Genomic DNA, 13,658 nt, shown 5'->3' with positions numbered 1-13,658 from the left:
TATTTGTTTATTTTTGAGACTGGGTCTCCCTATGTTGCCCAGGCTGGTGCCAATATTTTCAAAGATTTAACATACTGCTATTTTTACACGTACTGCTTTTTTGCTTACTCTAGATTTTATTGATGGAAAGAAAGAACAGAAAAGGGCGCGTGCCGCATTTTGTGCCCCCTTGCCCACCAGGCTCCATTCCCTCCGGAGCGCACACCGAGGCCGTCTGCGTTACCCGCGTCCGCGCGCCCGGAGCCGCCCAGGAGGGGGCCCGGACCCGGTGGTGCAGAGCGCGCACTGCTCGGGTGGACCGGACGCCCGGCTGCGGGCTGGGAGGGACGGGGGGAAGGGGGGGCGCGGGGGGCGGCCTGAATCCCGGGCCCGCCTCCCCGGGCCCCCGCCCCGTCCCGCCCCGGGCCAGCCTGCGCCCGCGCCCGCGCCGACACTTTCAGCCCCGAGCCGCGGCCGCTCAGGTCGGACCCACGCGCAGCGGCCGGAGATGCAGCGGGGCGCCGGGCTGTGCCTGCGACTGTGGCTCTGCCTGGGGCTCCTAGACGGTGAGCGCGGGGCCGCCGGGGAGGGTACCGCGCACCTAGGGCGGGCGCTGAGACCGCTCCGACGGGGACGGGCGGGGGACACGGTGGCCCTGGTGCGCGGACGCCTGAGGGAGCACGGCGCTCGGGGCCCGGGACCTCGGGATGAGAAAAGGGCGGGCGGGGATTGCAGCCGGGTCAGGGCCAGGGCGGCCGGGCCGCGCCTGGGCGCAGGGTTAGCCCTCCCGGCCCCCGAATCGGCTTCTCAGTGGGTGGCTCAGGGTCCTCGGAGCCGGGCCCCGTCGGGCTGCGCGCTGAGCCTGGATCCTTCGTGCCCTTCCTCGCTTCCCCACGGGGTCTCTGCGCCGCGCCGCTGGCCCGACCCACGCGCACCGGAGATCGCGGCCATCCCGGCCGGGCCCCAGACTTGGGTGCGCACTTCCCGACGCCCGACGTCTCCGCTCGCGGTCGGTCCCCCAGAGGGCGCTCGAGCCGGGCTTCCACCTCCCGTGGCCCGGGGCTGCGGCGCAGGGGCTGGGGACTCCCGTGCGCAGGAGGCAGACAGGTGCAGGTGCACGCTGGAACTTCAGAGGAATCTTGAGGAGGCGAATTGTGGGCTATCAGCGCGGCAGAAGGGGCGGAAGGCCAGGGGTCCCCGGATTTGAGGGGACAGGGGACCCCACGGGAGGGTCCCCTGCCCAGGAGAGACAGGGTTCGGTTTGTGTTGGGAATGCGGCTCTGGTGGGCAGAGACCCAGACCTAAGGCGGAGGTGGAGGGGTTGGAGAGAGGGACTGTGGGGGATGAGGGAGGGGCAGAGGGAGTGGATGGAGATGTCAGGGAGGAAGCTGAGAAGAAGAGCTGGGAGTCCACACGGAGCTGGTGTCCCTGGAAATCAAAGGGTGGAAGAGCGGGGTCAGGGGTTCCAGTGTCTGAAAGGGGAGGGCCGGGAGCCCTGAAGCCAGCGATGGGGACCTCAACATTTCTGCACACCATAGGAATTAAATACTGGCTTTACATGCTTGTAATTCTCACAGGGAGTGTCAGACTCATTTTACACATGGAGAAGCTTAGAGCAAGGACAGGTGTCACTTCCCCAAGATCCCCGGGAGGCCCAAAGTAAGCCTAACAACGCCTGCCTTCTGCCCACCACCTGTATGTCCACTGGCTGAAGGGCAGAGGCCAGGAGAGGGGACAGGTCTGGCTCAACCAGGGGAGGAGGGAGGAGAACATCTGTCTGGGCCTCTGAGTCGGGTAGGTCAGATCAGGGCGCTGCCCTTGGCCCTCCGGGACCCAGCCCAGGACCAGGCTCTCACAGGTGCTCAGGATGTATTTGTGAGTGGCTGTTAGAGCTTGGTTGGACTGCAGGGCTGTAGAATAGGAGACACTTAACCAAAAGGAGACACGGGACGGGCGCCTGAGTGCAGTGTCTGAGGCTGAGCTGAGGAGCTGGAGAGGAAGCAGAGACACCCAGGAGGGGACCCTGGAGGAGGGGCCCAGAAGGCAAGGGGGCTTCCAGGGAACATTCTGCAGGTCTAAGGAGAACCAGGAGAGGCCAGTGTCCTGGTGCTCCCGGGTGGAGCACAGCGGGATGTGGGGTGAAGGGTGATGAGGCCATTTTCTGCAGTAGGTGCAGTGACTCTTAGCGACCCAGTTATGAAGAGGAGAGAGGGCGTAAGGTGGGGGCCCCATGGAGAGGGGTGTCCTGGGCTGGACCTGGGTTTGGCTGGTGGGGAGATGGCAACAGAGACTGAGGTCATCCCTCCCTGAGCCCTGCACCTCGCTCTATCCCTTGCTAGGCTGAAGACCCCGGGAGCCCCCAGCTTGATGGGGGATGCCATGGCGGGAGCACAAGCCCTCAGCTGCAGTCGGGTGTCAGGGCACCTGGGGTGGGAGCAGGCCAGAAGCCTGAACACCCTGAAGCTGACCCCTTAAACGTGTGCTGTTGGTCATAGAACCGGACTTGTCCTGCCTCTGCCGTAAAGTCATTTCTGTGTGACCTGGGCCCCCTCCTTTCCCCTCCTTGCACCTCAGTTTCCCCAAGCATAACCATGGCATAAGCTGGCAAGCACCGGGGTTGTGTGGGTTGTGTGTGCTTGGGCTGGACTCCAAGACCCAGTTTCCTGCTTCAGTTCCACAGTCTTGCCCTGGTGGAGAGGGTAGGTCGCAGATGTCTCTTGGGGCTTAGTCTAGAGAGAGGCCATTGGCACCTCTGCACTGTGGCTGCCAGCTTAGGGATATGCGGGAGCAGGGTCTGCTAGGTATCTGAGGTGGCCTGGTCTCCGGACGTTTGCCCTTGCTGTGAGCTGAGTCACACAGGCCCAGGAGTGGACAGATGTGCGGCCCAGGGATGCAAGTCAGTGCAGGCAGGATGTGGGGACCAGGCCCACTTTACTTGCGCCTGGGGACCTTCTGCTGCAGCTCAGGGCTCTGAGGACTCGAATGCGGGTGCTGTTCCCTCCTCCACCAGGCCTGTGGCACAGAGCCAGTGTAGCTAAAGGGGTCCTGTGCCCTCCCAGAGCATAGGCCCCACATGGCTGGGCCCAGACAGGGTGTGAGGTGTGATGTGTGGTCTGTCTGGCGAATTCTCCACCGTGACCCCCAGCAGTGGCACCCCGACCCAGGGAAGGAGCCTGCAGTTCTATGCAAGACCCCAGCATAGTGCCTGTTCAGGGTGGCCCAGGGAGGACTTGGACCCGGCCCCATCCCACAGGGGTTTCCTGTGCCTTACAGGGACACAGACGTGCCATCAGACGTCTATCGCCCAGGGATGAAAGTGTTCAGGGGCCCTGGTGAGGCCCAGCTGGTGGCTGTAAGCTGCACAGGAAGGCAGTGTCGCTTCCAGCTAAGGGCTTCCTGGTGGGGTCTGCAGAACTCCAGGACAGGGAATTCCAAACAGGGCAAAGAACCCCGTGAAGGCTCAGAGGCAGGCAAGTCCAGATGGTGAATGTGGTCAAGTGAGTGGTCTGGTGAGGCTAGAGTCTGGGAGGAGTGGATGGGAGGTGGGGGAGACGAGGCTGGAGATGGGGCAGCGCCAGCAGCAAGGAGGCTGGTGTCCAGGGGAGACAGGAACGGCAAGTGGATAACCCGGGGATAAACTGGGGTGGAGGCAGGTAGCAGCTGGGGATGGTGGGGAAGGAGGAAGTCCCAGGTCTCTGGCTTCAAGGGTAGTTTATCAAAGGGAGACCCTGGGAGAGGAGCAGGGCCTCGGGGTGGAGGTATCCAGTGGGATTTCCTGGGGGGCCTCAGCTGATGCAGCCAGCCAGGTAAGGAAGGAGGAAAGTTGGGAGTACTTGAGTGTGATGGGGTTGAGGGGAATGGGGGAACCCAGGGAAATTAAGTGAAGTCAGCTGCAAGGGGAGGTTCTTCTCTGTGTCTGGCTTACTCCCCTCCTGCTGTCTTTTGGGTATTTTCCTCCACAGGGCAGTTTTCTCTCCACCAAGGAGTAGCCTGTGCCCCACGTTCCTCTGAGATGCCCCTCAGAGTTGGGGGTGGGCAGGGAGAGGGTTCTGGAGAGCCTCTCACACCCCCTAGACTCTGAGCAAGATTCAGTCAATGTGTCCAGCTGGAGCCAGGGATTCCTGAGTTTCGATCCTTTTCAGACACTGGCTTCCTCTGGAATCCGGGTTTTCCGGTCACACTGAGGAGACAAGTCTGGGAGCAGGAAGGTGCGGGCATTCATTCCTGGTGGGGGAGCAGGGGCCGGCCCTGGCCAGGCTGGACGGGGCTAATAGCAGGCACACTCCCGGCCCCGTCTGAGGCCCGCAGCACCCTAGCCTGCAGCCAGGCCTGGGCAGATCCAGGTGCTGAGTCGGGGAGCCCCGCCACGTGGCCAGCGAGGTCAGCAGGGGTTCATGGGAAAGGACTTGTCGGCCACAGGAGAGGACATCCTGCCTGCATTTCCCTCTTCCTGCGGCAGGAGCTGGTGGCCCCGATTTAGCAGCACTGGGGGGCCACCTCTGCGCCAGCTGGGTTGTCTGATAACGCCGCTCGTCCTGCCGGCCAGCAAGCAGAGCCCTGACCCCACGGAAGCCAGGGAAACTGCATGGCATGGCGGGCTGCCCCACGGCAGCCCTGTGCTGGGAGCTTAGCATCTGCTCAGGCCCCTCCTCCTGGTCTCCACCCCCACGGGGTACTCAGGCAGCCCATGCTCCCCACAGGTCCAGCCCCTCTCAACCTCATCACCACTCCCTGCTTCCAGCATCTTCCAGAAATTTGTCTCCATTCTGCCCCAAAGGGACTGCCATAAAATACGAATCTGAGCCTTCAGGCCCCCGCCCCGCCCCCACTCACCCACAAGATAAGCACCAGCTTCTTGGGCTCGTGGTACCAGCCCTTCCTGCTGGAATTCCAGGCCGTCCCTAGCCCCACGTCCACCCAGCCTACGCTCACTGCACACACCAGCCCTGGCACCATGGCCTTTCACCCGCTCTGGACGTGCCCTTTGGGAGACTGCTGGGAACTCCAGGCAGACAGGGTGCTAAGCGGCCTTCCAGGGCAGGTGAGGGCTTTGTTCCCGCTCACAGTGTGCCCCTGGGAGCACAAAATTCAGACTCTCAGGTGGGTTTAGGGGAAGCCGTTATCATCACCCAGCTCGACACGCTGGCCTCAAAGCTCCTCTAAATTCTACCAAATGGAGATGGATTTGTTTGAGGCAGCAGGCGTGCACACGCACACAGATGTGTTTGAGGCAGCAGGCGTGCACACGCACACAGATGTGTTTGAGGCAGCAGGCGTGCACATGCACACAGATGCGGAGTGTCCGGCAGCGAGCCACACCTCGGTGTGAAAAGGTTTCTCAGATTGCTTCACAGCAGGGCGTGTACAGGTTTTAACCTTGTCACACAGACCTTATTATTCTTATTTTGGAGATTAGAAAATTAAGGCTACAGGAGTGAAACGGCTCTCTAGATAATAGATGGCTTATTTCGGGGAGGTAATAGGTGTCTGGTATCTGGTTCCAAATAGCACAGGGGCCAAGGGGGAAAGAAGGGGCAGGCACACAGGCCGCTGTCCACATTCTCCAGGGAATGCCCTGGAGGGCTGGCCAGATGGACTCTTCAGTTTCTAACCATTTTTTTTTTCATGGCCATTTTTACTTTGCTGTCCCAGAGACTTCCCAAAGTAGCATGTCGCAGACAGTTCCCCCAGGCCCACCATTCGCCCGGCGTGCCCCTCTGTGCACAACTTCTCCACCCTCCCGGTACCCTGTGCCCTCTTCCCCCTCACCCCCACACCTGCCCACACATCCTACGGTGTCTTTTTGTCCCTTGGATCCTCAAAGTCAGCCACCGGTGAATTGCTGGCCAAGTCCAGTGCTGGGAATGCCACTGCAAAAAGACAAACAGAAGCCCTTGTCTTGAACTAACACGGGGAAACCCCATCTCTACTAAAAATACTACACTTGATCTTAGCCAAAAGGCCGAGAAGCGATCTCTCTACTAAAAATACAAAAAATTGTCCGGGCGTGGTGGCAGGCGCCTGTAGTCCCAGCTACTCAGGAGGCCAAGGCAGGAGAATGGCGTGAACCCAGGAGGCGGAGCTTGCAGTGAGCCGAGATTGCGCCACTGCACTCCAGCCTGGGTGACAGAGCGAGACTCCATCTCAAAAAAAAAAAAGCAAGTTTGAGAGCCTGGCCAACAAGGTGAAACCCTGTCTCTACTAAAAATAGAAAAATTAGCTGGGTGTGGTGGCAGGCACCTGTAATCCCAGCTACTCGGGAGGCTGAGGCAGGAGAACTGTTTGAACCCGGGAGGCCGAGGTTTCAGTGAGCCGAGATCATGCCACTGCATTCCAACCTGGGCAATAGGGAGAGACTCCATCTCAAAAAAAGAAAGAAAGAAAGAAAGAACCGTTAAAAGTGGTAATGAGCCAGCAGAACTATGGAAAAGTCCACGAAACTATGGAAAAGTGCAGGAGTCCTGGGTGGGAAGCCTCAGTGTGAGATGCTGAAGTAGCACAGGAGCTCAGACGTCAGAGGTAGGGAGGGACTGTTCCAGATCTATGGTACATGGAGGTCTGGAGCCACACTGGGTGGGTGGCAAGGAGGCAAAAGAGGCACCAGATTCTGCCCATAAGCAGCAAAGAGGCAGGGGATGGTTTTAGGCAGGAGAGGGACTTGTGTTCTAGAAAGATCTTTTGACCTCTGAGCAAGGACTGGGCCAGTGGGGAGACACTGGTACTGCGATCCGGGGGAGAGTCATTGAGGCTGGCCAGCAGTGGGGTGGGGAGGAGGGAGAGTGGAGGGACAGCAGCCCTGGAATGCCCGGGAGGGGCTCTGCGGCTAGAAGGTGTCCATACCAAGGTGCAGTCAGGATGGTGAGGAGAGGTGGGGGCAGGGGCCTGGCACTTCCAGCCACCCCACCCATGGTGCCCTCCTCCTGGGCCAGCAAGCTCCTACTCAGTCTGCAGAGCCCACTTCAGCTCAGAATGGAGGCAACTTGGTGGCCGATTGGCTGTGGGGGATGAGCGGGGTCAGGAATGTCTGGTGGGTGAGCATCACTTCGACAGCCAACCTAGTGGGAGGGAGAGCGGTATTTCCAGCACTGATGGAAGACATGATTCCATTTTGTAAAATGCAGAAATGCAAATTATAGACATCTGTAGAACAAACAGTAGCTTCCCATAGTCCTGTCTTCCCAAGACAATCTTTTAATGGTCATGTATTTTGGAGCACGTTAGCCTCTGTGTGCTAGCTTCCTATCTGGACAGTGGCAATATGGAAGCTACTGCAGGTGTGTGAAGGCATGTGGAATGCACATGTGATAGGGCTGTGCGCACACGGACAGTGCTCAGTGCCTGCTGTTATTGTTGTGGCAGGAGGTATTGGGAAAGCAGAATTTGGAGAATTTGCCATCGGTGTATGGATACTGTTTATCATTACTGTGTGGGTGCCTCCTTCTCCACATTCTTGCCAGTGCTGGGAATTCTCTTTCTTTGTGGTACTTGCTCCTCTGGCAGGTGCACAGTTGTGAGCTCCATGCCTCCAGTCATCCTCCCCAGTGTTGGATGTGGGCTGGGCTCGAGGGCTGGGTCCTCCAGGACTGGAGCCCAGGAGAGCTGTCAGGGAGGGTGGGAGCACAGAGTGGGGCTGAAGCCCCCCGGTGTGCCACCATCCAGAGAGAGAGTAAATTCAGCGAGCAGGACAGGGGCCCGAGGCCGGCTGGGGACCTGGGTCTGCTTCCACGGCCTCATCACCCTCACCATGCTCCATCTACTTGAGGACCCGAAGTCACGGGCACTCTGGCCTGTGTGCCCTCCTCCTGGGCCAGCAAGCTACAATGCCCCTTTCAACTCCCATGAATCCCCTCCTACCAGCAAGGCTTGCCCCCCTTGCTCTGAAGACAACACAGGGTCAGAGTGAAACAGCAGCTGTAGCAAACCAAGCATTCAGGAGGCAGGTGAGAGCAGAGAGATCCGTGTGCATGATCCAGAGACAGCGTATTCTTTCTTTTTTTTTTTTGACACAGAGTCTCACTCTGTCACCCAGGCTGGAGTACAGTGGCGCGATCTCGGCTCACTGAAACCTCCACCTCCCGGGTCCAAGTGATTCGCCTGCCTCAGCCTCTCGAGTAGCTGGGACTACAGGTGCCTGCCACCACGCCCAGCTAATTTTTGTATTTTTAGTAGAGATGGGGTTTCACCATGTTGGCCAGGATGGTCTCAATCTCTTGACCTCGTGATCCGCCCGCCTTGGCCTCCCAAAGTGCTGGGATTACAGGCAGGAGCCACGGCGCCCGGCCGACAGTTTATTCTTAACCCTGTTGTTTGTGGTCTGTAGTTCCCAGTGATCTTAGGGCCAATGCATATCTCACAAGTGGGAAAATTGGGGCTTGGAGAGAGGAAATTATTTGCCCGAGACCATACAGCAGACAGCAGAAGTGTGGGGTGCCCAACTGGGTGTGTGGGCTCAGCTCTCAGCCTGCAGGATGTGCAGTGAGGACCGATGGCCCCTTCAGCTCTGGAGGCACAGGGGCTGCTGGCCGGGTTAGCGGGGGCCACCAGACAGGACGCTCCTGCCGCCTCCCCCCAGGTCTCTGCAGAGGTCTGGCCCCAGGAGTGAAGAAAGAAGGTTCAGGTGACCCTCTCTGCCCAGCCCCAGCTCAGCCAGCAGCTCCGTTGCTCCCCACAGCTCCCTCCACTCGGCAGCCTGGCTTCTGGCTGCCTTGTCCTGCTGGACTCAGCTGCCCAGAGACTGTGTGTCCAGCCGGCAGGCCTGCCACACAGCCCCTGTCTTCCCAAGCACCCCAGGGAGAGGGAGAAGTGGGGCCGGGCCCAGGGTGGCCACAGCGGGGTTATGCTCTCTGCCGATGCGGAGGGGGCCCCAAGCTCATGGATAATCCCAGTGCCATCCTTGTGCCGGCTGTGCTGGGCCTGGGGATAGAGCCATGGGCTGATGACACCCCAGCCCAGGAGCCGCTTGATGACACAGATCCTCCATGTGCTGTGGGTCAGGGCCAGAGTGGGGATGACATGCTCAGCTGGGGGCAGCAGGGCAAGCTTCACGGGCCCTGGAGCTGGGGCCACAGTTTGCCGGGCACGGAGGGGGAGGAAGGACAGAGGACACAGCCCAGCCGGGCAGGGAGGAGGCTGCTGGAGAGCAGGGGTCCGGGAGACTGGCGCTCAGGGTGGTGGTTGAGAGAGACGGCAGGGCGAGAGCAGGGCAGGGCTGCAAGGATGCAGCTAGTTCTACCCTCACTCTCTCATGCCGGCCCCCTCACCTCTGCACCAGGAGCTGGGCCCAGCCATGCCCTGTGGACTCAGCCATCATTCTGAGGGCAGCTCCCAGAAACCAACTAAGGCCAGCCCTCACCCATGCTGCCCTGTAGAGAGGGCCGGGACCCTGTCCCACCAGGGTGTGGCACAGCCGGCCCATCTCAGTCCCATCCTGGTGGGCCCAGAGAGGATCTGATGAGAAGATATGGATTCTGTACGGAGCAAGGGATGCAGGACAGGCAGGTGTGGAGCCACGGAAGGGCCCAGCTCACACATCATGGGAGGAAAGCAAGGCTGGCTCTGCCAGCAGCTGTCACTGGGCTGGGCTGGGCTTTCCCTCCCTGTTCAGGAAAGAAGCTTTTGAAAAAACGGCATCATTAGCTTAAAGGGCTTTGCCTGCAGCCAACTAGGGCATGAAGCCAGATGGAGGCCAGGCCCCAAGGAGGGGTGTAGTGGAGGCCACTGGGGCGCAGGGCCCAGGCAGCCATGTGCCTCCTACGTGGGCCCTCCTGCCTATGGGGATCTCTGAGGCTTCAGACTAGGGGCTAGGAGGAAGGCCGGGCTGGGGTCTGGCCTGAGCCTCTGCCCCCGGCCTTTGGAGCGGAGCCTGGTCCTGGGGCAGGGACCATCCTGGACTCAGCCAGACTGGGTTTCTGCATGGCCGCCTGCTGCTGTGAGGGCTGGAGCCTCAGTTTCCTCACTGGCTGACCTGGCTGTTGAGCCCTCCCTCCTGGGCTACTGTGAGGATCCAATGAGGCAGTCGCAGTCAGCTAGCTGCCCGCCGCCTCGCTCATTGCCAGCGCCTAACCCATGGGACTTTTCCCCACCCTGCCTGGCCCTCGCGGAGGGGTGCCAGCACTTCCCAGGGGGGCTGCAGGACCCTCCTGTGCTGCTCTCACGCCCGCCATGCCTGTGGCTGACGCCAAGGCCCCGTGGGCCAAGGCCGGAGGGTGTCCCGGGGCTGCGGACAGCACAAAAAAGAGGAGGTGTGCACTCTGGCCTTGCTGACCTCCACCCGGTGCCTGCCCCAACCATGCTGCTGCAGGCTTGGGGGCCAGGGCTTTGCGGGGCCTTGGGGAAGGAAGAAGCCAGTTCCCGGGCCAGGAACAGGAAGGCAGGGGGAGCGCAGCAGAGGCCAGGATGACAGTGCTTCCTGCTGCGGGAAGGGAAGGACAGCAGAGACAGACAACAGCCAGGCAGGAAGGATGCGCCTTCTTCAGAGCTGCAGGTGGGGGCTGGGCAGTCACAGAGCCTCTGGACGTGGCAGCCTGCAGGCCTGAATCTGCCCAGGGGAACCCATTCTGTAAAAAGGGGAAGCATCTTTTCCAATGGAAAAGACTCTTTGTCAGGGTCTGACAAGAGTCTCTGAGGTCTCAGAGGTCTGTAGAGCCATCCATCCATCTACTTTCTATCCATCCAACTATCTGACCATCCACCCATCCACCCTTCACCCATGTGCCCACCTTTCCACCATCCATCCTTCCATCCAGCCATTCATTCATCCTTCCATCTGCCCATCCATCCATCCTTCTGTTCATCTACCCATCCATGCAACCTTCCATCTGTTGATCCATCTTTCTATCCACTCATCCATCCACCCATCCATCCATCTATCCATCTACTCATCTACCTGTCCATCCATCCATTCATCTGTCTGTCCATGCATCCATCCATCCATCCTTCTACTCACCCATCCATCCACCCACCCATCCGCTCCTCCATCCATCCATCCATCCATCCATCCACCCACCCACCCACCCAGCCTTCCACCCATCCACCTACCTACCCATCCATCCATCCATACTTCTTCCATCCCTCCATTTTTTTCATTCAATGAGTATTCACTGAGACTTTACTCTGTGTCAGGTGCTGTGGGAAGCATGGGGTGGGATAAAAAAGAGCTGTCTTGGTCCTTACCCAATTGAAACTTACTGCCTAGTGGAGGACATGGACAGATACAGCTTAAACAAACAAACACATAAATAAGTAATTCCAAGTTGTGACAGGAAGGATGCCGTAAGCAGCCGGGAGGCTAGGACGGAGCTGTTTTGTAGGGGTGAGGAGGCCATGTCTAAGCTGAGTCCTGAGCGTGAGAAGTCAGCCTGAGGGCACAGGACAGTCTGGTGGCTGGAAAACGTGAATGTGAAGGGGACGAACCACGAGGGTGTGGAGAGAGGGGCAGGGACCAGGAGTTTGGATTTTCTTGGGAGTGCAGAGGAATCCAGTGCACTGACAAGATTGAAGCACAAGTGTGATCAGGCTTGTGCTTTTTCAAGTATTACTCACTGCAGGGAGCGGGGCCTAGAGGGAGGCCTGGAGGAGGACAAGAGAGGGCCCAGGAAACCATTTTGGGGTGCATGCAGTTGTGCTGGCCCCAGTGGGAGAGCAGGGGCGGGCCCTAAGATGTGTCCAGCCTGACAGACTTCAGTGGTCTGTCAACGGATGGGCTGGGAGAGGAGCTGGGGAGAGGGAGCTATGGAGGGAGGAGCCTTTGGTGGGGCTGGAGGGAGTGCGTGTCTGCAGTTTAGCATTGGAAACGCAGACTGCTGGTTGTCTGTGGGGTGTGCAAGTCCAGTGGGCAGCTGAATGCTTAAAAGTGAAGTTGCAAACAGTAGTCCTGGCTGCAGCTAGAGACCTGGGAGGTGTCTGGACTCCAGAGAGAGGGTGGTGCCCAGCACTGTGTGTTGGGCAGAGGGGAGTTGGGGAGAGGTAGGTCACAGATGCTGCCCAGGGGAGAGCATGCGTAGCTCCCTGCCCTGTGTGCCCACTAGGTCTGCAGCCTGGAGGTCATGGGAGGCCCCGCCCAGTGACTCTATGAAGTGAGGGAGCCGCACCCCACTGGTGGGTGAGGGGAGACCAGCAGAAGGGAGACCAGCAGAGGGGAATGAAGGGGGATAGGAACAGGAGCAGTGGCTGCAAGAGAGTGTGGAACCAAGGAATTATTTTGTTTTGTTTTTAAGATGGGACATGGGCCAGGCGTGGTGGCCCACACCTGTAATCCCAGCACTTTGAGAGGCCAAGGCGGGTGGATCACCTGAGGTCAGGAGTTCGAGATCAGCCTGACCAACATGGAGAAGCCCCATCTCTACTAAAAATACAAAATTAACCGGGCCTGGTGGCACATGCCTGTAATCCCAGCTACTCAGGAGGCTGAGGCAGGAGAATCGCTTGAACCCAGGAGGCGGAGGTTGCGGTGAGCCGAGACTCGCCATTGCACTCCAGCCTGGGCAACAAGAGCGAAACTCCATCTCAAAACAAAAAACACAAAAACCGATGGGAGATGATTGCATAAAGACTGGTGATCAGAAGAGAAATCTGTGGCGGGGGGCCCTAGGCACGATGGAGGGCCTGGTTTGGGGCAGGCGTGTCAGAGGATTTCGGGGGCCCTGGCTGCAGTGTGGGCTGGGACGTGGGAAGATGAGGTGTTTCTTTTTTCTTTCTTTTTTTTTTTTTTGAGATGGTGTCTCGCTCTGTCCCAGGCTGGAGTGTGGTGGTGCAATCTCCGCTCACTGCAAACTGCCTCCCGGGTTCAAGCAATTCTCCTGCCTCAGCCTCCCAAGTAGCTGGGATTACAGGTGCCCGCCATCACACCCAGCTAATTTTCGTGTTTTTATTAGAGACAGGATTCACCATGTTGGCCAGGATGGTCCACCCGCCTGAGCCTCCCAAAGTGCTGGGATTAGGCCTAAGCCACCGCACCGGCCAGCGGGATGTTTCTGTCTCATGATTTTGCCCTGTTGATGCTGACAGTGAGAGAGGAGCACCCTGAACTGTGTGCACCCAGGAATATGAGGGGGAGGAGCTCATGTGGGGGGCCTTGTGCTGCCGTGTTGCTCTGTTCGGGATGCATGCTGTCTCAGGGTTGGGATGGAGGACAAGAGGTGAGGGAGCATGCAGAGAGATGGGCTGCAGACCCCATGCATCAGGACCCCATGCACCAGGACGGGGCAGCACCAGGAGGGCACCAAGGGGTGCGGAGGAAGCAGTGGGGGCTTTGATGAGGCTGAAGGACGTGGTGCTGTGGAGCAGGAACAGGGGAAGCGGGAGAGAGATAAAGACATGTGTTTGGGATGGCGCAGCCTCTGGTGATGACCAGGTCCAGGGTGCGCGGTTGGAGCTGAATGACTGAGGAAGAGAAGAGGGGAGGACCATGCACGGGGATCTCAGAGGCCAGGGTGCTGGTGAGTCAGCCCTGTGGATGGTGAAGTCATGGAGAAGGGCAGGAGCTGGGGTGGAGGGGATGGTGAGCCAGGAGCTATGGTCAGCAGAGAATGAGGGGAAGTGACGGGGGGTGCAGCTGATGACAGCTTCAGTGGGGAAGAGGGCGGTGCCACCAAAGAGCAGGACCCTCAGAGGGAGGGCAGGCGGCTGCGAGGGGTTCAGGCCAGAGGGACTGCTGTAGGGAGGGCAGGCGGCTGTGAGTT

At 59.4% G+C, this 13,658-nt stretch overlaps 1 protein-coding gene across 1 annotated transcript in view; it reads left to right on the top strand.

Moving 5' to 3' along the window:
• Window positions 1-409: 409 nt before the first annotated feature.
• FLT4 (fms related receptor tyrosine kinase 4) overlaps window positions 410-13,658 on the top strand; it is a 45,430-nt gene continuing 32,181 nt past the window's right edge. Inside the window, exon 1 of the mRNA XM_023193571.3 lies at window positions 410-545. Within this exon, the coding sequence (XP_023049339.1) occupies window positions 488-545 (58 nt within the window). The 5' untranslated portion in view covers window positions 410-487. The remainder of the gene's footprint in view (window positions 546-13,658) is intronic.

This window comes from Piliocolobus tephrosceles, chromosome 4 (assembly GCF_002776525.5).
Source record: "Piliocolobus tephrosceles isolate RC106 chromosome 4, ASM277652v3, whole genome shotgun sequence".
NCBI lineage: Eukaryota > Metazoa > Chordata > Mammalia > Primates > Cercopithecidae > Piliocolobus > Piliocolobus tephrosceles.
This window is presented reverse-complemented; position numbering and strand designations above follow the sequence as displayed.